We start from the raw sequence: 26,163 nt of genomic DNA, 5'->3' as shown, positions 1-26,163 counted from the left end.
ATCTTCCCATATTTTCATTTTTCACTGATGTCATACAAAATGATGTTACCTTATTTCATGTCTTGACTATAATAATTACATCTTGGCTTTCCTCTAATTTTGTCTTAACTCTTTCAATTTATTGTTCCCTATTATTATATGAAATTGAAATTCTTGATTCAAGGACTACTAAAATAAGCCTTCATTTGGTCTTTTCAGCTTTATTTTTCTCCCTGTGGAAAACTTGGTAATTTCCACTTGATCTAGTCTCCTCAATGTTCTCCACACATCTATGATTTGTCAAGATGTATGTACTTTTCATTGTGTTGTGTTCTCCCTTTCATATACTATATATCTTTTAAGTTAAGTCTTGAGATTTTTTTTCTCCATAAATTGTTCCTTAACTACTCCACATTCTTTTTCTAAATTCCCATGCTACCTACTAACTAAAACACAACTCTTGGATATGGTTATATAATTTGATACCTGATTATACATGGTTTATATTTAAGGATTCTTTCCTTAAGAGGATAAGATCCTCTGTTCGAATCTTTTTTGCTGTAGTATATAATATATTAAGGACTCAGTAGTTGCTTCATTAACTGTGGAGCTATCAGAGGAGGTATGTTTTCCTCTATTCAGAAAGCTCATACTGGTAATTCCTTTCAGATGTACCTGCTCAGGCCATCATTGTATAGATTCTGATTGAAATGGTTGAATTCTGCCAAGCACTATCTATCTAGGTAGGATACACAGTGTTAATGTACACTCAGAAGAGTTCAAAGGAGATAACCAATAAAGTATTCTTTTCTATGAAAAAGGATTACTATCAAAATCTGCACTTTTCATGAAATATTTATGACTTGATTAAGCTTGTAAAAAGATTTGTTAAAAAGACTTTCCTAGACTATAACCATTTTCAAGTTATAAAGAAATAGTGCTTAAAGTGGTGGGGGGAAATAAGTGAAGGAATTTTCATATCATTGAATGATAGCATTTTTTTTTTAAATTATCTAAATATGAGCAGAAATAAGACTGGAAGGCAAGCCAACTGATTAAAAGAACATGAGCAAAGCATGTGATTAAGTGAGATATTTATAAGCCAATAAATATGAGGCCTTCTGTTGTTATGTGTGAGATTTGTCAGATACGTGGACAACGCTGAAAGCTTGTTTGAGTATAAAGAGTGAATCTAGGTGATTTAAAGTCTTGTTTACAGAGGTTTCTTTTATGTTCGTGTTGAAGGTAATGGACTGAAGGAAAAAAACCTAGGTTTAACATTGTTCTATTGGATGTGCATGATTGCAGAGTAACAGAAGTCAAATATAGCTACAAAATTATAAGAGAAATGAAGGTTAAAGTTAATGATTTAGAATGAGAATGAACAATCTAATCTTGTCCAGCATATGGAAAACTGAGTTAAGAAAAGTTATTATATTGGGGAAAGACTTGCAGCAGTCTTTAAACATGAAAAAGTAAGTCTACAAAGAGGAATAGTTATAATTGATGGTCATGAGATTTTTGTTATTGAACCATCCTAGAAGGATAGATAATAGCAATATGAATATGCCAGTAAATGTACCCCCAGTTTTATAATTCCTGTGGAAGTATTTTCTTAGCTCTTTTCTCACAAGAGAAAATGATTCCCAGCTATATGGGGGATTAGAGCCTAGGCTATAAGATTGTCTTTCGGGGCGCCTGGGTGGCTCAGTCGTTAAGCATCTGCCTTTGGCTCAGGTCATGATCCCAGGATCCTGGGATTGAGCCCCACATAGGGCTCCCTGCCCCCTCTCCCCCCCCCCCCGTGTTCCCTCTCTCGCTGTCTCTTTCTCTGTCAAATAAATAAATAAAATCTTAAAAAAAAAAAAAAAAAGATTGTCTTTCTAGGGGTGCCTGGGTGGCTCAGGTGGTTGACAGTCCAACTCTTGATTTTGGCTCTTGATTTGATCTCAAGGTCCTGAGATGAAGCCCCGCATCAGGCTCTGCACTCACTGGAGAGTCTGCTTCCTCAAGAGTCTGCTTCTCTCCCTCTCCCCCCACTTGCATGTGTACTCTTTCTCTCTAAAATGTATCTTTTTAGAAAAAGTGTCTCTCTAAACACTAGGAAATTGATACTTGGAAAGATTAATTAGCCATTGATAGCTACATGGAAAGGGGTGGTGGAACAACTGGAAGTGTTTTGCCTCACCATCTAGGGATGAATGTATAAAAATATAGGCTCTGATCTGTGTTCTCCAAAAGTAATCCTTCCTCTAGTATTTTTCTTGAACAAGCTTTTCTACTAATTTTTCTTGTCCATCCTACTTAAAGTTTATTGTCTTTGAAAGGTTCACTTCATTGCTTCTGAATCCACCTATCCAAGCATCGGTCTCTCACCATTCTTTGTCTTCTCCTCACTGCTTGGTGTATTTGTTTCACTTTCTGTATGAAGTTCTGGTACAAAGTGCAAAAGTTGATAATGTACATTGCTTAATTTTTTATTTTTTTCCACACTGAGGCAGGGTTTTTATTTAGGTTTTGTGTCTTTTCCCAGGCAGGGAGTAATTTGTCCTGGGTCTTTCTTGATCTCATATGCTAGATACTAGTACAACTTCTTTCCATAGCAAATATGTGAAGATTCACAAATTGTTATTAATTATATTCTTTTGTAGAAGAAAATTGGAAAGAGGAAGACTTTTTAGTGAAATTCAAGGAACACCAAGATAAGTTTTCTAGATCAGTTATATTCATCAACCACAAAAAACTGATTAAGGAAAACAGTAATGCGTATGAAAAGACATTTACTTTAAGCAAAAACCCTATTAATTCAAAAAATCTACCTCCTGAATATGACACTCATGGAAAGATTTTTAAAAATGTTTCAGAATTAATCATCAGTAATCTAAGTCCTGCAAGAAAAAGACTTAATGAGTATAATGGATATGGGAAATCACTCCTCAGTGCTAAAGTGGAGACAGCTCAACCTGGAGTCAAATCCCATAATCAACGTGGCAGGGCTGTCAGTCATAATGAAGTACTTATGCAGTATCATAAGGTGGAAACTCCAGCACAGTCATTTGGATATAATGACTGTGAGAAAGCCTTCCTTAAAAAGGGAGGCTTAATTACACATAATAGAGCTCACAGAAGGGAAAACCCATCTGAGTGTAATAAAAGGAGAAGAGCAACCAATATTGAAAAAAAACATACATGCACTGAATGTGGGAAGTCCTTCTGCAGAAAATCAGTACTGATTCTGCATCAGGGAATTCACACAGAGGAAAAACCCTATCAGTGTCATCAATGTGGAAATTCATTTAGAAGGAAGTCCTATCTCATTGATCATCAGAGAACTCACACAGGAGAGAAACCCTTTGTTTGTAATGAATGTGGAAAGTCCTTCCGCCTAAAGACAGCCCTCACTGATCATCAGAGAACACATACAGGGGAGAAATCATACGAATGTCCACAGTGTAGGAATGCCTTCAGATTGAAGTCACACCTCATTCGTCATCAGAGAACTCATACAGGAGAGAAACCGTATGAGTGTAATGACTGTGGGAAGTCCTTCCGCCAGAAGACAACACTCTCTTTACATCAGAGAATTCATACAGGAGAGAAACCCTATATTTGTAAAGAATGTGGGAAGTCCTTTCATCAGAAGGCAAACCTTACTGTACATCAGAGAACTCATACAGGGGAAAAGCCCTATATTTGTAATGAATGTGGAAAATCTTTCTCCCAGAAGACAACCCTTGCTCTTCATGAGAAGACTCATAATGAGGAGAAACCCTATATTTGTAATGAATGTGGGAAGTCCTTCCGCCAGAAGACAACCCTTGTGGCACATCAGAGAACACATACAGGGGAAAAATCCTATGAATGTCCTCACTGTGGGAAGGCCTTTAGGATGAAGTCATACCTCATTGATCATCACAGAACTCACACAGGAGAGAAACCATATGAATGTAATGAATGTGGGAAATCCTTCAGTCAGAAGACAAATCTGAATCTACATCAGAGAATTCATACAGGGGAGAAACCCTATATCTGTAATGAATGTGGGAAGTCCTTTCGCCAGAAAGCAACTCTCACTGTACATCAGAAAATACATACAGGACAGAAATCCTATGAATGCCCTCAGTGTGGGAAAGCCTTTAGCAGGAAGTCATATCTCATTCATCATCAAAGAACTCATACAGGAGAGAAACCATATAAATGTAATGAATGTGGGAAGTGCTTCCGCCAGAAGACAAATCTCATTGTACATCAGAGAACTCACACAGGGGAGAAACCCTATATTTGTAATGAGTGTGGTAAGTCCTTCAGTTATAAGAGAAACCTCATTGTCCATCAGAGAACTCACAAGGGAGAAAACATAGAAATGCAATAAATGATGTGACTTCTTTGTAAACCCTTTCCAAGTTATTGTAAAACTTTAGTTTAAAAAAAAAAGCATGCTAAAACATTTTAATAAGGTAATTTTAATCACAAATGTAATAATAAAGTACCAACTACATAACTATCTACTGTTTACTAGCATATATAATGGGTATGATCATTGTTATTGAACTCTATCAGAAATGAAGCTAATTTTTAAGTTTTCAAGTTCTGTTGACTCAGTTTATTTTTTAAAAAAGTATTACATAATACATGCAGAGGCAAGATACAAAATGGTCATAAAATCAGTTTTTATAAAAGAAAATATGAAATATATTTCTCCTTATGCTCTGGAATAAAAAAGTTGTTACTTCCCCAAAGATTACCATGTACCTGGCTTATAACGTCATGAAGTAGTCTTTGCATGTCTTTAAACTTTATGTATGTTTTATCATGTGTCATGAATTTTTTTGTGTCTTGTTTCACTCAACATTTTTAAGATTCATACATTATTGCATGTGGCAGTAATGTGTTCATTTTCATTCTCTTTACTCTTCCATTTTAAAATATACCATATTTATCCTCTTGATGGATATTGGTATTTTTTAATTTTGTGTTATAATAAAAATACTGCTATAAATGCTATAAATATTCATGTGTGTGTGTATTTCTGTTAATCTTATATTAAGATGAATTACTCAGTCCAAGGGTATATGCAAGTTTCTTCAGCTATGGTAGATAACTGCCAGACATCTCAGACCTTTCTGACTATGAGTTGATTCACTTTGGAGAGTAACATCTCTGATTGTAAGCAATGTGGAGAAAGGTCTTTTAGCAGTCATCCAACTGGAGAATTCTAAAAAAATCCATATAGTGTTATAATTGTAAGAAGACTGTTAGTCATGAGTATATGAATGTAAGAAATTTTAAAAAGACTCTTTAGCTGTGGCTTAAACCTTACACAAAACCAGAGAATTCATATTGGAGGGAGTCCTACAGTTGTCATGATTATAGGGATACTTTTAGCCATAACTTACACCTTATTCAACATCAAAGAATTCATACTAGAGAAAGGGAGACCAAGAAGTGACAAAGATGAGTAAAATTTGGGAGAATAAGTCACTGTAGACAGAATTATGAAATAGATATATAAGTAAGCCTTTATACCTTGATTTTTCTCAGGAAATGTGGGTCTCTGAACTTCTCAAATGAAAAATCACTGGAGGGGTGCCTGGGTGGCTCAGTTGGTTAAGTGTCTGCCTTGGGCTCAGGTAATAATCCCAGGGTCCCGAGATCGATTCCCGCATCGGGCTCCCTGCTCAGCGGGGAGCCTGCTTCTCCCTCTCCTCCCCACTTGTGGTCTCTGTCGCTCTCTCTCTCTCTCAAGAAAAAAATAAAATCTTTAAAAAAAAGAGAAAAATCACTGGAGAGATTGTGATGTTTGAGAATTGGAAATCTGCTAAAACAATAACATCTATAGCATCTTTTCTGTGAAAATAGTAAATTCAGCAGCACCTTGAACAGTGTTACTGAAAGCCCCTGATTATTTATAACATATATTTACTGTATACACTGTTACTCTGTATAATAAAATGCAGTGGAAATTTAAATAAGTTTCCCCTGCCCCCCAATTGAGGCCGTCTGTCTTACAGAAAGGGACAGCAATTGCCAGTGGATAATAAATGGAAACATCCTTGTCCAGGGCTTGCAGATAACTTGAGAGAAAAAAAAAGTGGGTGATAAGGAAATTCCGACATGATAAGAATTCAGACTTGAGAGGGTCATAGAAAATATAATGCCTTGTCTGGCCAGACAGAACATTGTGGAATTCAGCCTTTACAAATAATTATTTATGCTTACAGGGATTTGGGGTCTTTTGAGGTTTGGGGTTTGTTTTGTTTTTTGAGTGTGGGCAGTTTGAACATACTAGAATAAAATAAATAGGTAAGTTATAGGGTCTGTATTCATAAATACGAGAATCTAGTAATTGTTTCATTTGAATAAATCTATATTTGTATATGAATAAATACTATTATATGCTAACAATTGGCAATTAACAAAAGAATTATACTCACAACTGAGGATGTAAGCCTATCCTTTTTCCTGGGTATGTAGTGAGTGGGGAGGTAGTAGTACAACTGAATCTGTTCTAGCCTCAACCAACCAAAGATGTTGGGAATGTGTGAGTCACTTTTTCTTGGATATTCTACTCTCATTTGTTTCTTCTCTCCTATGCATTTCTGTGGCTGTCATAAAAATAAATTATCTAGCATTCCTACATGTGCTATCCTGCCTCCTGGTTTACTAATTATGTCCTGAAATAGCCATGTTTTGTTTTCAGTAGAGCATTGTATGCATATACTTATTTTATTGCTATATAGTACATAAAATTCATGTTTTATAGGTCTTGTGTATGAGGTACTAGAAAATCTGGTGTACTAACAGACAGTGTTTTAAATGGCTAAACTTAAAAATACAATTATGAACTCACAGATGACTAGGCTGTTTTCTTACCTACTAGAACTTCCAGTATAGGAGGTTATATAAACAAGTCAAAAGTATTTGTATAGTCATCATTGGGAACCTCTACATATTTATGCTCTTAACTGTTTCCCAAGATCTCCCGCAATTTCTACTCTCCTATCATAGTTACTATACCCACCAAAATATATATCACTTATAGGAGGGGATGGAATGGAGTATTATTAGAAGAGACACATTGCTACTGTATTCATTATACTGAAAACATTAAAAACAGGTAGGCCAGTCCCAGACTCCTTTGGTACCCTAGGACAAACAGCAAATATCCTAAACCTGTATTTCACATTTTACATTTCCCTTACTCCCAATCCTATAGTAAGCCCTCCTCATGCAAATCTGTGGGATGTAATATATCTCAGTTGGCTAAAGAGGGAAGGGGCAAAAAAGATATTATGCAAATGTTTGTCCACAAAATGTTACCCACTTGAAATGTCCCTGCAAAAATTCAAAGAAGTGGCAGAAGCGAAGTTTTCTGTATGATTTTTCTGTTTTTAAATGTATAATTTTTAACTTTTCCATTTAAAATCAAGTCCATTCAATTTAATTTTATAAGTGTGCTACTTTATAAATATATGCAATTTTCTTGTTGTTTTAACCACCAAATTTGTGATGATTTTTATGGTAGCTCCAGGACATTAATACAGATTTTGGTACCAGCAAATGGGGCTCTGCTAAAACAAACACCTAAAAATGTGGAAGTGCATTTTGGCAATGGGTAGAGGCTGGAAGAATTTTAAGCCACATGATAGAAAAGCCTAGATTGCCTCAAACAGACTGTTAGGCTTAGGGATGGTAAGGTGTAGGCTCAGGAGGAAAAGAGCAAGATTGAGAAAGCTATTTTCTTAGAGGATACATATATCCTCATGAGGAGAATGTTACTACAAATATTAACATTTAATAGTGTTTCTGGTGAGGGCTCAAAAGAAAATGAGAAAACTATTACTGGAAACTGGTGGAAAGATGATTCATATTACATAGCAGAAAACTTGGCTGAATTGTGTTTTATAGTTGTGTGAAAAGCAAACTTGTAAGTGATGAATTTGAATACTTGGCTGAGGAAATTTCCAAGGAAAATGTTGAAGGTGGGACCTGGTGTATTCTTGCTGCTTATAGTAAAATGTGAAAGAAAAGAGAAATTGAGGAAGTAACTATTATGCAAAAAGGAATCACAGTCTGATTATTTGGGGGAATTAGCCTATCCAAACTGCAAAGGATGCTGTAATTAGGAGATTCACTGGAGAAAGCTTGCTCTGGAGAGAGGGTGTGCCTGGACAACTTTAGCTGAAGAGATTAGGTATGTGACTCATGGATCCAATCAACCATCTCAATAGAAATGAATAGAGATGGTTGCCCAACAGTGATGGCTTTTTTTTTTTTTTTGAGTGTGGACAGTTTGTCCTGCCTCCTGACTAATTGTGTGGATCCCTGTGACAAACAGAGAAGACCCACAACCCATAAGGTCTTTGCAAATTTTGTATCAGCAGAAACACTGCTAGCTTGGACTGACAAGAACAGAGACAGGATGAAATAACAAGGCTGTCAGGTTTCCAAAATTCTACAGGCAGGAAATGGGCTGATCAAGATACTCAACTATAAACATGTGTTACCCTTCAAGAAAAGAGGAAGAATGACCATGAGCCATGGGCCTTGAGGGCAGAGACCCACCCTGGAAGGTAGAGTCTCAGGGCACAGGGGATTACTGTCAGGCCTTGAAAACTAATGGAATTTACTCCACTGGGTTTTGAACTTTCTTGGGACCAGTGACTTTTTGTGTGTTTATTAACCATCCGTATAGTTTATGTTTATATCTTTTGTCTGTTTTTCCTTTTTTTTGGGGGGGGGGGTTGTGTGTGGGTTTTTGCTGTTGGATATTGAGAGTTCTTTATATATATTAGATATTAGTACTTAGCAAGATATGTGATTTGCAAGGATTTTCCTCTAGTGGGTAGGTTGTCTTTTCATCCTCTTAGCAAAGTCTTTTGCAGAGCAAAAGATTTTAACTTTGATGAGATCTAATTTATCAGATTTCTCTTTTATGAATCATGCTTTGGTATCAACTCTAAGATCTCTTTACCTAGCTCTAAATCCCCCCAATTTTTTCTTTGTTTTTTCCTGCAAGTTTTATAGTTTTATGTTACACATTTAAGTCTACAATCCATTTTGAGTTAATTTGTGTTATATGATTGTATCATATATATGACTGAGATATTATTGAGTTATAATGTATAAGACTTAGGTAGAGGATTTTTTGTTTGTTTTTGTTTGCCTGTAGTGTCCAATTGCTCCAGCACCATTTGTTGAAAAAGCTGTCTTTCCTCCATTGAATTTGTTTTATACCTCAGAAATCAGTTGGGCATGTTTATGTGAATCTAGTTCTGATTCTTTGTTTTGTTCCATTGATCCAAGGGCCAGTTTCTACTAATACCACACTGCCTTTATTATTGTATCTATACTATAAATCTTGATATTGGGTTGAGTGATTCCTCCCACTTTGTTATTCTTTATCAAAAGGACTTTACACATTCCAGCTCATATGTCTTTCCATATAAATTTTAGAATAATCTGATCTTTAAAAAAATAATAATCTGGGGGGGCGCCTGGGTGGCTCAGTCGTTAAGTGTCTGCCTTCGGCTCAGGTCATGATCCCAGTGTCCTGGGATCAAGTCCCACATCAGGCTCCCTGCTCAGCAGGAAGCCTGCCTCTCCCTCTCCCACTCCCCCTGCTTGTGTTCCCTCTCTCACTGTGTCTCTCTCTGTCAGATTAATAAACAAAATCTTTAAAAAATAATAATAATAATAATCTGGTTTATATTTACCAAGATAGAAAAAGTAATGGCCTCACAAATATATCCACATCTTAATCCCTGGAACTTGTGAATTTCCAGGTTACATAGCAAGGGATTGCAAGATGGAATCAAGGTTGCTAACCACCTGTCTTTAAATAAATTATTCTGGATTATTCACACGGGCATGATGTAATCACAAAGGTCTTTTTAAAGATGGAAGAGACAGAAGAGGAAGTCAGAATGATGCCTTTTGAGAAGGACTCTACCTGTTGTTGCCTGTTTGGAAGATGGAGACCAAGAGGGCCATGCGCCAAAGAATGCAGGCAGGCAGCCTCTAGAAGCTGGAAATGACAAGAAGATTAAGAAAGAGGAGGAGGAGAATAGAGGAGAAGATAGAAGGTCCCACCTGAGCCTCCAAAAGGCCATAAGGGAATGCAGCCTGCCCACAACTTGCTTTTAGCCCAGTGAGACCCATGTCGGACTTCTAACATATAAAACTGTAAAATAATAAATCTGTGTTTTAAGCCATTTGTTACAGTAGCAATAGTACATTTACAAAAATTCTCGCTGGATTTGGATAGGAATTACATTTAAACCTCTATATCAATTTGGAGTAAATTGACATCTTTACGGTGCTTGGCCTTCCAATCCATGAACACACTGTGTCTATATATTTTGTTTTATTTCTTTCATCATTGTTGTATAGTTTTCAACATAAGAGTCCTACATATGTTTTGTTTTACACTACTATGTATTTTTGAGTGATTATAAATAGTATGTATTTTTTAATTTCAGTGTCCACATGTCCATTGCTAATATATAGAAATACAACTGATTTTTGTATGTTTGTCTTCTACTTTGTGACTTTTCTGAACTCAGTTGTTGGTTCTAGAAATTTAATGACTCATTGAATTTTTCTACATAATCATGTTATCTGTAAGTAGGACAGTTTTATTTCCTATCTATAGGCCTTTTATTGCCTTTCTTTCCCCTACTGCATACACAAGAATTTAAGGATTATGTCAAGAATAGTGAGAGGATAAATTCTTGCTTCTTGATCTTCAAGGTAGGATTTACTATTACACCCTTAAGTATAATATTAGCTGTAATTTTTTTGTAGATACTTTATCAATTTGAAGACGTTCCCCTCTATTCCTGTTTTTCTGAGTTTTCATCATGAATCAGAGTTGAATTTGGTCAAATGTTTGTTCTATATCAGTTGATTTGATTGTGTTGATTTTTTTTTTCCTTCTTTAGTTTATTGAAATGGTAGATTACCTTGATTGATTTTCAAATATTGAACCAGCATTGAATCCCTGGAGTAAACCCCACTTGGTCACGTAAAATTCTTTTTATATAATATTGAATTCTCCTTTTTAATGTTTTTTAAGGATTTTTTGTGTCTATATTCATAATGTATAGTAGACTGTGTATTTTTTTCTTTTATACTGTCTCTGTCTTCAGCATCAAGGTAATACTAGTATCCTGTTTTCTGGAAGAGATTGTGTTCTTTAAATATTTGGCAAAATTCTTAAATGAAATTATCTGACCCTGGAGGTTTCTTTTTGGGGAATATGTTACAGATTATAGATTAAATTTCCTTAATAGTTTTTCGGCCATTCACATTTTATATTGGGTGTGTTGTGGTAGTTTTGTGATTCAAGTAAGTTGTTCATCTAAGTTGTCAAATTTATGTGTAGAATTGTTTGTAGTATTCCCTTATTCTTTTGATGTCTGCAAAGTAGTGATATCTGCTATTTCATATGGGTATTGGTAATCTGTGTCTTTGGGGGTTTTGGTGGTGGTGGTGGTGGTGGTGGTCTTTCTAGAAGTTTGTCGATTTTATTGATCTTCCCAAAGAACCAGCTCTTAATTTCAGTGATTTTTCCTATCTTTTTTTTAAGTTTTAAGTTTCACTGATTTCTGTTCTTACTTTGATTTGTTCTTTCTTCTGTTCGTTTTCCATTATTTTCTTTTCTAGGTCTTGTTTTGGGAAGTTAGATTAATAATTTGAGAATTTTCCTCTTTTCTAATATATGCACTTAGTGCTATAAATTTCCCTTTCATCCCTGCTTTATCTGCCTCCTACAAATTTTGATACATTGTTTTTTAAATTTTCTTTTCTTTTTCTTTTTTTTTTTATTTGACAGAGAGAGAGCACAAGCAGGCAGAGCAGCAGGCAGAGGGAGAGCGAGAAGCAGGCTCTCTGCTGAGCAGGGAGCCTGATGTGGGGCTCGATCCCAGGACCCTGGGATCATGACCTGAGCCGAAGGCAGACGCTTAACCAACTGAGCCACCCAGGCGCCCCTGTTTTTTAAATTTTCATTCAGTTTTATTTTCATTCATTTCAATGTCTTTTTTCTATGAATAATTTTTAATTTTTATTTACTTAGAAAAATTAAATAACCAAAGCAGTATTTTAAAATTGCATATGGTTCATTTATTTATCAATAGAGAGTATTCTTTCTGATGAAAATGCCATTTTCACTAACATCTCATTTTTAAAATTCAGGTAAGTCTCTTTGGTTATCATTCACTAAAATACATTTTGGTTTTTACCATATACCAATTTATATATGTAGTATTTATTTCCAAAATTAGGTTCCCAAACCATAATCAGCTCAACATGTTTTTGAGACTTCCTCTTTGACCCGTGGATTATTTAGAAGTGTGTTTTTTTTGTTTGTTTGGTTAGTTGTTTTTTTTTAAGATTTTTATTTATTTATTTGACAGAGAGAGACACACACACAGCGAGAGAGGGAACACAAGCAGGGAGAATGGGAGAGGGAGAAGCAGGCTTCCCGCTGAGCAGGGAGCCCGATGAGGGACCGATCCCAGGACCGTGGGATCACGACCTGAGCCGAAGGCAGATGCTTAACAACTGAGCCACCCAGGTGCCCTAGAAGTGTGTTTTTAAGACAGCCACTCCTGGTTTTCTTTGATTAATGTTTGCATGATTATCCTTTTCTATTCTATTACTTTCAACTTGCCTATATCTTTATATCTGAAGTGCGTTTCTTGGCAACAGCATATTTTTTGTTTTAAAGATTTTATTTATTTATTTGACAGAGAGAGACACAGTGAGAGAGGGAGCACAAGCAGGGGGAGTGGAAGAGGGAGAGGGAGAAGCAGACTCCCCGCAGAGCAGAGAGCCCGTTGCGGGGCTCAATCCCAGGACCCTGGGATCATGACCTGAGCCGAAGGCAGACACTTAGCCGTCTGAGCCACCCAGGCGCCCCAACAGCATATTTTTCAAAATGTTTTAATTGTGGCAAAATATACTTAATGTAAAATTTACCAGTTTAACAATTTTTAAGTGTACAATTCAATGGCATTAAGCACATTCACACTGTTTTGCAAACATCACCACTATCCATCTCCAATATTTCATCATCCCTAACTGAAACTTGGTATCCATCAAACATTAATTCCTTATTACCACTTCCTCCCAGCCAGTGGTAACTACTATTCTACTTTCTGTCTCTATGAACTTGACTATTCCAGGTACCTCATATCATGGAATCATATATTTGTCCATTTGTGTCTGGCTTCTTTCACCTAGCGTAGTATCTTCAAGCTTCATCTATGTTGCATGTGTCAGAACTTAATTCCTACTAAAGACCAAATAACATGTCCATTGTATGTATATACCACATTTTATTTTTCCATTCATCCAATAATGGACATTTGGGTTGCTTCTACCTAATTTTAGCTATTGTGAATAATGCTGCCATGAACATTCACATACAAGTATCTGTTCTAGTCCCTACTTTAAATTCATTTGTCATTGTTGTACTATATGATAATTATATATTTAATTTTTTAGAGGAACTGCCATAATGTTTTCTATAGTAGCTTCACCACAAGGGTTTCTCCACATCCTTGCCATTGATTATTATTTTCTTTTTTTTTTTTAATTATAGCCATCTCAGTGGTTGTAAAGTGGTATCTCATTGTGGTTTTGATTTGCATTTTCCTAATGACTGATGTTGGTTCCCTTTATTCTTGAATGATTTATATATATATGTTTCTGTTTGGGTTTTTTTGGTTTTTTTGCTGGATATAGGGCTTGGAATTTGGAATTCTTTCTTTCAGTGCTTTAAAATGTACCACTTCTTCTGGCCTCTATGGTTTCTTATGAGAAGTCTGCTTTTGTTTGAATTTCCCCCTCCAAATTTAAGGTGGTGTTTCTCTTACTTTCAAGATTTTTATTTTGTCCTTAGTTTTTAGAAGTTTGACTATGATATGACATGATATTGATTGGGGGCAGAGGTGGGGGGAAGCTTGTTACTCAGTGTCTTGAATCTGTTTATGGTCTTTTGCCAAATTGGGGGAATTTTCAGTCATTATTTCTTTGAGTACTTTTTCAATCCTGTTGTATTTTTTCTTCCAGGACTTCCATGTTAGGAATGTTAGATCTTGTATTATAATCTCACAGGTTCCTGAGTTGTTTTTCACTCTTTTTCAGTCTATTTTCTGTTGTTCAGATTGGGTAATTTCTGTTGTTCTGATTCCTTCCTCTGTCTCCTCCATTTATGCTGTTAGCACATCTATTAAGTTTATTTCCATTATCATACTTTTCAGTTAATTTTCCTTTGTTTCTTTTTTATATCTTCTATTTTCTTCACTGGACTTCACATTTCTTTGCTAAGACTTTGTTTTTTCTTTTGTTTCAAGTATATTTGTTTCAGGCATTTTTGTGAAGTTTTATGTATTTATGAGATAATTCTAACATCTTTGTCATCTTGATACTCTTTTGAATATCTTTTTTCACTCAATTTGAGATTTTCCTGGTTCTTATTATGATGATGGATTCTAAATCTTATTTAAACCTTGTTTAAGCTGGCGTTCTCTGACTCCACTCACATGGGAAGGGGCTGTGCCATCTTGTTATGGCAGGTGGGAGACAGAAACACAGGTTTCTCACTCAGCCTCCGTTGACGGGGGAAGGAGGAGTCCTCCTTACTATTATGTGTGAATGGGAGTTCTGGCACCCTACCAGCCTCCTTTTTATACCTTCCTGGTTGAGAGAGGTAGGAGTGCCTCTTTATCGCTCTTCATTTGCCCTCCATATTCACCATAGAAAAGAATGGCCTAGTTAGCCTGGGTGGTGGTGAAGATCTTGACTCTATATTACACTTACTCTGACACCAACCCAGTTAGTTGCTAAAAATTTCCCCCTTGGGGGATGCCTGGGTGACCCAGTCTGTTAAGCATCTGCCTTTGGCTCAGGTTATGATCCCAGGACCCTGGCTGGGATCAAGTCCTATGTCAGGCTCCTTGCTCAGCGAGGAGCTGGCTTCTCCCTCTGCCTGCCACTCCCCCTGCTTGTACTCACTCTCTCTCTCTGACAAATAAATAAAATCTTAAAAAAAAATTCCCCTCTTGGTACTGCTGTGGCTGTATCCTATAAATTAATATCCTATATTTCCACTTTTGTTCAGTTGAAAATATGCTCTAATTTCGTTTGAGACTTCCTGTTTGACTCATGGATTGATTACATGTCAGTTGTTTAATTTTTAAGTATTTGTGGACTTGCTAAATATCTTTGTTATTTTTTTCTAATTTAATTCCATTTTGGTAAGGAAAATGCTTGGCCTGATTTCAATTCTTTTACATTTATGAAGATTTAGTTTGTGACCCAGAATATAGTTTATCTTGGTGAATATTCCACATGCAACTGAAAAGAATACATACTCTGCTGTCAATCTATAGATGTCGTTTAGATGGCATTGAATTCTTCTGTACCTTGATTTCTTGTCTGTTGATCTATCAATAGGAAGAGATAAATGTTAAAATCTCCCACATTAATTGCGGATTTATCTACTTCTTTCATTTTATCAGTTTTTGTTTTGTGCATTTATTTTATATAGACACATATATATCCCCCACCTTTACCAAGGTATAACTGACATATAACACTGGGTAAGTTAAGATGCACAATGTGGGGGCACCTGGGTGGCTCAGATGGTTAAGCATCTGCCTTCGGTTCAGGTCATGATCCCAGGGTGCTGGGATCAAGCCCCACGACCGGCTCCTGGCTCGGCGGGGAGCCTGCTTCTCCCTCTCCCTCTGCCTCTCCCCCTGTTCATGCACTCTCTCTCTCTCTCTCTCTGTATCTCTGTGTCTCAAATGAATAAATAAAAAAAAATCTTAAAAAAAAAAAAAGATGTACAATGTGATTATTTGATACGTGTATATATTGTGAAATGATTACCACAAAGGGTTAATTGACACCTCCATCATTCCATATAATTACCTTTTTGTGGGTATGGTGAAAACAGTTAATCTACTTCCTTACCAACTATCAGTTACATAATTCAGTATTAACTAGAGTCACCATGTTGTACATTAGATTCCCAGAACTTATTCATCTTATATCTAGAAGTTTGTACCCTTTGACCAATATCTCCCCACTTTTCCCATCCCCAAGCCTCTGGCAACCACCATTCTCACTCTGTTTCTGAGTTTGCCTTTTTTAGATTCCACATATAAGTGAGATTGTACAGTATTTGTCTTTCTCTGACTTATTTCACTTGCATAATGCACTCAGGGTCCATCCATGTTGTCACAAATGGCAAGAATTCCTTTCTCATGGCTGAAAACTATTCCATTGTATTTATGAGTGTACACACACACACCACATCTTCTTAATCCATTCTTCTATAGATGGATACTTAGATTGTTTCCATATCTTGGCTATTGTGACTAGTGCTGCAATGAACATGGCAGTGCAGATATGTCTTTGAGATCCTGATTCTATTTCCTTTGGAATATATACCCAGAAATGGAATTGCTGGATAATACTATTTTTACTTTTTGATGAATTTCCATACTGTTTTCCATAGTGGCTGTACCAATTTACATTCTCACCAATGATGTACAAGGGACCCCTTTTCTCCATATCATCACCAACACTTGTTAAGTCTTGCCTTTTTAATAATACTATTCTAACAGGTATGTGGTGATATCTAATACTGATTTTAACTTGCATTTTCCTGATAATTAGTGATGTTGAGTACCTTTTCATGTACATGTTGGCTATTTGTATGTCTTCTTTGGAAAGGTATTTATTCAAAGGTATTGTATGTCTTCTTTGCCTATTTTTTACTATTGAGATTTTTGCTGTTTGAGGTTTTTTGCTATTGAGTTGTAGGAGTTCCTTATATTTTAGATATTAATCCCTTATCCAGGTAGATGGTTTACAAATATTTTCTCAAATCTATAGGTCAACTTTTCATTTTATTTATTTTTCTGTGTGGAAACTTTTATTTATTTTTTATTTTTTTTAAAGATTTTATTTGAGAGAAAGAGCACAAATGGGGAGTAAGGAGGCAGAGGGGTGGGCACGGGAGGGGCAGAGGGAGAGGGAGAGAGAGAATTTTAAACAGGCTCCACAGCCAGGGTGGAGCCAAGGGCACAAGGTTCGATCTCATGACCCTGAATATTTTCACTGAATAGAATATGAGACTGACAGTGGTTTCCTTGAAGTATTTTAAAAATGTTGTTCCACCTACCCATGGCATTCATACTTTCTGATGAGAAATTTTGTTCTTAAAGGTATTGTTTTCCTATATGTAATGCATCAGTATTCCATAAGAAGCTTTCAAGGTTTTTTTTCCTTTGATTCTCAGCAGTTTTATTATGGTCTGTCTCAGCAAAGGTTTCTTTTTAGTTTATCCTTTTTGTGGGATTACAGGCATACCTCATTTTATTGAGCTTTGCAGATCAGGTTTTTTTTTTTTTTTTAAGATTTTATTTGTCCATTTGACAGAGCGAGACACAGTGAGAGAGGGAACACAAGCAGGAGGAGTGGGAGAGGGAGAAGCAGGCTTCCTGCCGAGCAGGGAGCCCGATGCGGGGCTCGATCCCAGGACCCTGGGATCATGACCTGAGCCGAAGGCAGACGCTTAACGACTGAGCCACCAGGCGCCCCTGCAGATCAGGTATTCTTTAAAAATTGAAAGTTTGTGACAAGTCAGTCTTGAACAAATCTATTGGTGCCAAAAAAATTTTTGAACAAAATTTGCTCACTTTGTGTGTCTGTGTTATATTTTGGTTAAGTCTTACGTCAAAATGTTCATTATTATTATATTTGTTGTAGTGATCTGTCATCAGTGATTATGACTCACTGCTCAGATGATGATTAGCATTTTTTAGTGATAAGGTGTTAAGGTATGTATATTTGTTTACACAATGCTATCGCACATTTAACATACTACAGTGTAGTGTAAACATGACTTTTATATGCACCGGGAAACCAAAAAATTCATTTGACTCTCTTTATTGTGACATACTTTATTGTGGCAGTCTGGAACCAAACCCAAAATATCCCAAGGCATGCCCATATCTTTCTTGAATCTGTAAGTTTGTATCTTTTGCCAAATTTGGTAGGTTTTTGGCCATTATTTCTTTAAATATTTTCTCTTCATTGCACTTTCTTCTCTCCTTCTACAATTCAAATGACACAAGTGTTAAACTTTTTGGTATTGTCCCTTAGGTCCTAAAGTTTCTGTTAAATTTTTTTAATCTTTTCTATTGGAGGGGTGCCTGGGTGGCTCAGTCAGTTAAGCATCTTCCTTCGGCTCAGGTCATGATCCTGGAGTCCTAGGATCGAGCCCCATGTTGGGCTCACTGCTCAGCGCTCCTCTCTTTCTCCCTCTCTCTCAAAAAAATATATAAAATCTTCTTTAAAAATCTTTTATGTTGGGGGGTGCCTGGGTGGCTCAGTCGTTAAGCATGCCCCACGTGATGCTCCCTGCTCGGCTGGAAGCCTGCTTCTCCCTCTCCCACTCCCCCTGCTTGTGTTCCTGCTCTCACTGTCTCTCTCTGTGAAATAAATAAAATCTTTAAAATATATATATATTTTATGTTGGATAATTTTTATTGATATATGTTCAAATTCACTTCAATCTTTCCTTTGTTTTCTCCATTTTGTTATTGAGCCCATCAAGTAAGTTTTAATTTTTGTTATTATTTTCCAGTTCTAAAATTTACTTTTGATTCTTTTTTTTATAGCTTCTATTTCTCTGCTTAGTCATTCTCTCAAGAGTATTCACCTTTACTTCCTGAAACATGGTTCTCATAGCATTTGAAAGTCTTTGGTAATTCCAACATGTGTGACCTCAGTGTTGGGTCTTTTATTTTTTTTCCCCCACTGTGAGTTGAAATTTTCTTCATTCTTTGTATGTAGAATACATTTTTGTTTCTTGGACATTTTGAATAATTTTATTCTCTTGGCCTAGATTAAATCCTATGGAAGTTGATAATTTTGGTTGGTTTTAGCAGGCAATTTATTTCCATTCAGCATGCAAGTTCCAAACCACTTTCTGTGCCTTGAGGCTCCAATGTCAGTTCAGTTTTCAAAGCATTTGCAGTGTTGTTATGCTTTATGTGTGCTTCACCCACTATCCATTTTGGGACCCAGATGATGATCTACCTTCTGATTCAGTTCTCAAGGCCTTTCGTATGCTGCCTAGTGTCAAATCTACACATGTACAGCTTGAGAGTGCTCCCTCAAGTCCATACACCTTATGGGACCCCTGACTTGAGTTGCCTCCTCGCCTCTGTCTCCCCAGAACTCTTTAGTTCCCAGAGGTCCCCTTCCTGATCTAGTTAGATCTAAAGAGCTTTAGTTTTCCTATTCTCTTTTTTTTTTTTTTTTTTTTTACACTAGGCTCCACAGCCCACCTGGGACTTCAACTCATGATCCAGAGATCAAGAGTCACATGCTCTACCAACTGAGCCAGCCAGGCACCCCTTTAGTTTTCCTATTCTGCTGTGCCCTTCCCACAGCTAGGTCTTCCTCCAGTGCCAACCAGTAAGAGAATAAAGAGGAAAAAAGTAATGGGATTTCCTCTATTCTATTCAAAACAGACTTTCACTAATAAGGTAGGATTCTCCTTCCTCAGGGTTTAAGTACTTGCTGGCAGCTGCTGCAACTACCACCTGCCCACTAGAGGATTGCAGCTTTCAGGACTATTGTTTGCCTGGGGTGAGACCAGAAAGAAAACAAAAACAACATAAATTTCTTAGACATTACCCCACAAAATCCTCTTCTCCCACTCATTTGACCAGAAAGAGCCTCTCTCGGAGTTCTTTCTATTTGAGCTTGGTGCACAGTTCTGGGATTCAGGTTGTGTTTTAGTCCAGGCAAGAACACTTAACCACCAAATTAGTCAAACTTCCAAATTCTGGTTTCCTTCTCCAGTCTACTAAAATTTACTTTCAGGTTTCTCTAATAGCTGCCCATCCATTCTCTCTAGGATTTTAACTGCATTCAGTGGGAGACACAGGGAAGAATATACTAATTCTATCTTAACTGGTATTGGCTCTTTATTTTTTAAGATTTATTTATTTTAGAGAGAAAGTGCACGTGTGAGTGGGGGAGGGGGGATGACAGAGGGAGAAGTGGGAGAGAGTCCCAAGCAGACTCCCCACCAAGCGCGGAGCCCTTCCTGGGGCTCAATCCCACAACCCCAAGATCATGACCCGAGCCAAAAACCAAGAGTCAGACACTCAACCGACCGAGCCACTTAGGTGCCCCTTCTGTTTGTTTTTTTTAATTTCTTGAGTTTGGATACATCTTGCTTAAGAAGCTGTAAATAGAGTGCAATCATATAAATTATATAAATTTTAAAATGGTGACTGATAAGCAAAGTTCTAGCTCTCAAATCATGATTTCCTCAATTCTTGGTTTCATTGCTAATGTTTTCCTTAGGGTATTTGTATTCATATTCATAAATCTAATTTTTTTTTTAGAAACAATCCTCATCCAGTATGGTTTCAGACTGTTAGCCTTATAGAATTAGCTTGTAAAATTCTTTTACAGATTATCTCTGCAGTTTTTACCTGGTGACTTATTTACGTATTTTTTTAAAAGAGAGATTTTGAACCAAATTTTCATTTTCCCACTACATTTATTAGACGAGGCCAATTTCTACTTTGAGTCAATTTGAAAAAAAAATATTTTATATACATAGTATTACCATGCTATTTTAAAACTCTCCATAAATATATGTGTGCCACCTTATTAAAGCCATTGTATTTTTCATCTTTACATTGATCAAATTTATAAGTCTAGTTTAGATCGGTGTTTTTCCCACAGAAAATAGATGTTTTACTCTTCCTCCATTAACTTCTAACTGTATGAATGGTTTCCTTCTGCTGGATTTAGGTTAATCTGTTCTTTTCCTAGTTTTTTTTTTTTTTAAGATTTTATTTATTTATTTGAGAGAGAGAGACGGAGATAGTGAGAGAGAACATGAGTGGGGAGGAGAGGGAGAAGCAGGCTTCCTGTTGAGGAGGGAGCCCAACGTGGGGCTCCATCCCAGGACCCCGAGATCATGACCTGAGCCAAAGGCAGACGCTTAACCGACTGAGCCACCCAGGTGCCCCCTTTTCCTAGTTTCTTAGGTTTGGATTGCTTTGACAGCTTATCAACTCTCCACTATGTGACAGATACTGTATTAGAACTAGGATTATAAGTGTAATCATGTGAGGCAATATCATTTGTTAGATGGTGACTGTTAAGCAAATAAAAATTCTGGCCCTAAATTTTCATTTCCTGCATTTATTAAAGAGTACTAATTTCCCACAAGATTACTTTCCGAAAATGACTTTGATCACCTCCTACAGGTTTTGATATATAGCAACTCATTATCACTCATATCTGAATGGTATCCTATTTCAACTCTGGTCTTGCCTTTGAATCAAACAAAATATAAATTTCCAAGAGGGTGTTAGAATCACTTCACAGATTACTTTCTAATTGTAAGGATTAAAAAGGACCTTTAAAATGAGAAATTTAACAGTCATCACCTTAACCATATGATCAAATTTAGTATCAATGGTATCAATATGTGCCTCTTAATATATGACAATACAAAATATTTAACATCATTTATGATAAAATATTCTTGCAAAATTGTTTAACCCAAACTCAATCTTTTCTCTACACTTAATTTCCAATGTAGATGGCAGAGTAAGTTAAATGAGAACATTAGGAAACAAACACAACAATCCAAAATATGGAACACCCTACAAGACAAATGCATGGCCTCTAAGAAGAAAAAGCCAGCGTCATGGAAAAAAGGAATAAAGGTAAAGAACAAAACTAGACTAAAAGAGACATATCAACTAAATGTAATTTATGAACCTAGAGTTGATTCTAGATAAAAAGAAAAATAAATAGCTATTAAAGTCAATCTTGGGACAACTGGGAAAATTTGAACATGCATCACTTGACATATTTTAGAAGGTGTGATTATATTATGGTTATGTAGAAAATTATAGGAAGATAAAGCAAATATGACAAACTGTTAGCTTTTTCTTTTTTTTAATTTGACAGAGAGATAGTGAGAGTGGGAACACAAGCAGGGGGAGTGGGAGAGGGAGAAGCAGGCTTCCCACCAAGCAGGGAGCCCAACGTGGGGCTTGATCCCAGGACCCTGGGACCATGACCTGAGCCGAAGGCAGATGCTTAACGACTGAGCCACCCAGGCACCCCTAAACTGTTAGCTTTTAAACTGGGTGGGGGTTGGATGGTAAATGCCTGTTCATTATCCTTTTCAACTTTTCTGTGTTTGGAAGTTTTCGTAATGACAAGATGGGCAAGTTTAATGGGCACTTTTCTCCGTTATCCTTTTGATAATTTCTAATAAATTTTGAATTCTAAGAAGATAGTGTAGATTATAGAATACATGTTATTTGGACTTGACTGCAAACTGTATAATACCCTTTTCTACTTCTTCAGCAATGAGCTATATTCTCAATATATATTTACAGCCATTAATTCCAGAGTATTCCAGGATTAATTTCCTGTTGCAACTTAGGAATGAAGTTGTCTCACATGTTATTTTTTTTAAGTTTATTTATTTATTTAGTAATCTCTACACCCAATGTGGGGCTTGAACTCACAACCCCAAGATCAAGAGTTGTGTGCTCTTCTGACTAAGCCAGTCATGTGCCCCCATGTTCTTTATATTCTACTATACTTTATTCAGAATCAATTATTTGAAGTTCAATAGGAGGTGGGTAGTGATTGGAGGCTTTCTAAGTTCATTACCAATATAGATTCTTTCATAAGAATTCACTAACAGTTATGCTATTATTACCAGAAGAACAGTAGCTAATCTTTAGTTGCCAAATAATCTTACAAGGGTTTACAGGAGTTAATCCTCACAAAAACACTATCAGATAGGTATTAACTTCACCATTTTACAACTGAGGCACAGAGCTAATAAGTATATTGTTGAATATCTTGAAGATGATGATAGGCTAAGTATGTGCTGTGACTTAAGGCTTTCCTTCAGTTCCACAACTGATAGAGTAAGAAATTCTTCTCTAGTGTGAATCTGCTAACATCCAACAGGAACTGAGTGATTTTAGAAATCTTGTATATTCAATAGATTTAAGACACCTGGTATGAAATTTTTTATGCCAAATTAAGTTGTAAGATTGACCCCCCCGCCCCCGGAAAAGGGTTTCCTAAACATTTTCCCCTAGTATGAATAATATTCTATGAATAATGGAGTAAAAGTACTTTCATATGTACTCAATAAGGTTATGAATTCTCAGATTTGATAGTGGCATGAATATTGGGCCTTCATACATTTCTCACCTTTTTAGAGTTTTTCATCATTATAAATTCTCTGATGCTCAATAAGGTATAAACAAAATCTAAAGGCATTCCCACATTCTTTACATTCACAGGGTTTCTCCTTAGTGTACATTCACTGATGTACATTTTATCTAAAGGCCTTCCCACATCACTCCTCACTTATAGAATTGGTTTCTCAGCATTGTGAAATATCTGATGATCTGTAAGGATTTAATGAAGTTGAAAGGCTTTTCCATATACCTTCAACCGAATTTCTTGTTAGTATGCATTTTTTGATGTTGATTAAATGTTGAATTCCATCTATAGGCATTCTCACATTCCTTATATTTGTAGGGTTTCTCTTTAGTATTCTCTTTAGTGTACATAGTGATGTTGGGTAAGCTGAATTCTGTCTAAAGACCTTGCCACATTTCTTACATTCACAGGGCTTCTCACTAGTATGTATACTGTGATGACCTTTAAGGTGTGAATGCAGTCTAAAGGCTTTCCTACATTCCTTACATTCATAAGATTTCTCACCTTTATGAATTTTAGATGTCAATTGAGTTGTTCATGCAATATAAATGGTTTTTCACATTCCTTATATTCATAGGGTTTTTCATCAATATGAATTTTCTGGTGTACTCTAAAGTATCTCAAAGAGCTGAAGGTCTTCTCACAGTCCTGACATTTACAGCGTTTCTCACCAAAATGAGTATGCTGGTATATATATATATTTTTTAAGATTTTATTTATTTATTTGACAGAGAGAGACACAGCGAGAGAGGGAACACAAGCAGGGGGAGTAGGAGAGGGAGAAGCAGGCTTCCCACGGAGCAGGGAACCTGATGCGGGGCTCGATCCCAGGACTCTGGGATCATGACCTGAGCCGAAGGCAGACGCTTAACCGACTGAGCCACCCAGGCACCCCAGTATGCTGGTATATTTTAAGGTCTTTGCCAAAATTAAAAGCTTTCCTACAGTCTTTACTTTTTTTTTTTTAAAGATTTTATTTATTTATTTGAGAGAGACACAGTAAGAGAGGGAACACAAGCAGGAGGAGTGGGAGAGGGAGAAGCCGGCATCCCGCTGAGCAGGGAGCCCGAAGCAGGGCTCGGTCCCAGGACCCTGGGATCATGACCTGAGCCGAAGGCAGACGCTTAATGATTGAGCCACCCAGGCACCCCACATTCTTTACTTTTATAGGGTTTCACACTACTATGAATTTTAGATGTTGAGTGAGATGCTGATGTATTCTAAAGGCCTTCCCACATTCCTTACATTAATAGGGTTTTTCACCAGTATGAATTTTCTGGTGTACTCTTACATACCTGCCCAAACTAAAAGTCTTTCCACATTCATAGGATTTCTCACCAGGATGAGTACTTTGGTATACTCTAAGATCTCTGCCAAAACTAAAAGCCTTCCCACATTCTAGACATTTATAGGTTTTCAGATGTTGAGTTCTCCATGAAGCTTAAAGGCCTTCCCACATTCCTTACATACATGCATAAGAATTTTTTTTTTAACAGATGTTTATTTATTTGTCAGAGAGAGAGTGCACAAGCAGAGGGAGTGGGAGAGGGAAAAGCAGGCTCCCCGCTGAGCAAGGAGCCTGATGCCCAGACTCAATCCCAGGACCCTGGGATCATGACCTGAGCTGAAGGCAGATGCTTAACTGAGCCACCGAAGCACCCCATGATGTAGTGATTTTTAATATAAATAAATAAAATAATGGTGGAATTACAATCAATGCTTTATTAAATTCAATCAAATGTATTTTTTAAATAAGCTTACTAAGCCTTTTTGTTTTTATTATTTTTTTTTTTAAGATTTTTTATTTATTTGTTTGAGACAGAGGCAGAGACAGAGCACAAGCAGGGGGAGAGGCAGAGGAAGAAGCCACTTCCCACTAAGCTGGGAGCCCAACATGGGGCTCAATCCCAGGACCTGGAGATCATGACCTGAGCCGAAGGTAGACTCAACCATCTGAGCCAGCCAGGCCCCTCTCTTTTATTTATTTGTTCTTTAATTTTTTTTTTTTTTTAAGATTTTATTTATTTATTTGACAGAGAGAGACACAGCGAGAGAGGGAACACAAGCAGGGGGAATGGGAGAGGGAGAAGCAGGCTTCCCACTGAGCAGGGAGCCCGATGTGGGGCTCGATCCCAGGACTCTGGGATCATGACCTGAGCCGAAGGCAGACGCTTAACCGACTGAGCCACCCAGGCGCCCTCTTTTATTTATTTTTTTAAGATTTTATTTATTTGAGGGGCACTTGGGTGGCTCATTCGCTGGGCATCTGCCTTCGGTTCAGGTCGTGAGCCCAGGGTTCTGGGATCGCGCCCCACATCGGGCTCCCTGCTCAGCGGGAAGCCTGCTTCTCCCTCTCCCCCTGCTTGTGTTCCCTCTCTTGTGCTGTCTCTCTCTGTCAAATAAATAAATAAAATCTTAAAAAAAAAAAAAAAGAATTAAAAAAAAGATTTTATTTGAGAGACAGAACACGAGCTGGGGGAGGGGCAGAGGGAGAGGGATAAGCAGACTCCCCGCTGAGCAGGGAGCCCGCTGCTGGTCTCGATCCCAGGACCCTGAGATCACGACCTGAGCTAAAGGCAGACGCTTAACCTTAACTGAGCCATCCAGGTGCCCCAATTCAATCACATGTATTAAAAAAAAAAATGCAAAAAATAAATAAAACAAGAAAGTTCTTAGAAAGAATTCAGAACCGGGGCGCCTGGGTGGCTCTGTCGTTAAGCGTCTGCCTTCGGCTCAGGTCATGGTTCCAGGATCCTGGGATCAAGCCCCACATCGGGCTCTCTGCTCGGCAGGAAGCCTGCTTCTCCCTCTCCCACTCCCCCTGCTTGTGTTCCCTCTCTCACTGTGTCTCTCTCTGTCAAA

At 37.1% G+C, this 26,163-nt stretch overlaps 1 protein-coding gene and 1 long non-coding RNA gene across 6 annotated transcripts in view; one reads left to right on the top strand and one right to left on the bottom strand.

Annotated features, from left to right (window-relative positions):
• Window positions 1–26,163, top strand: part of ZNF567 (zinc finger protein 567) — a 70,977-nt gene that overhangs the window by 23,981 nt on the left and 20,833 nt on the right. The window contains 1 exon segment of the mRNA XM_036068014.2: window positions 2,631–4,278. Coding sequence (XP_035923907.2) covers window positions 2,631–4,278 — 1,648 coding nt within the window.
• The window catches only part of LOC144378787 (uncharacterized), a 48,985-nt gene that overhangs the window by 5,991 nt on the left and 16,831 nt on the right, over window positions 1–26,163 (bottom strand). For 4 of the 5 annotated variants that reach the window (XR_013444306.1, XR_013444307.1, XR_013444309.1 and 1 more), the window contains exon 4: window positions 15,363–15,434. This is a non-coding gene — a long non-coding RNA (uncharacterized LOC144378787). Of the gene's footprint in view, window positions 1–5,505; window positions 5,739–15,362; window positions 15,435–26,163 lie in introns of all 5 variants that reach the window. The other variant, XR_013444305.1, reaches the window with a different exon arrangement.

The sequence above is a fragment of the Halichoerus grypus genome, chromosome 15 (genome assembly GCF_964656455.1).
Source record: "Halichoerus grypus chromosome 15, mHalGry1.hap1.1, whole genome shotgun sequence".
NCBI classification, from domain to species: Eukaryota; Metazoa; Chordata; class Mammalia; order Carnivora; family Phocidae; genus Halichoerus; species Halichoerus grypus.
The sequence above is the reverse complement of the archived record's forward strand: the minus strand, read 5'-3'. Positions and strand labels throughout refer to the sequence as shown.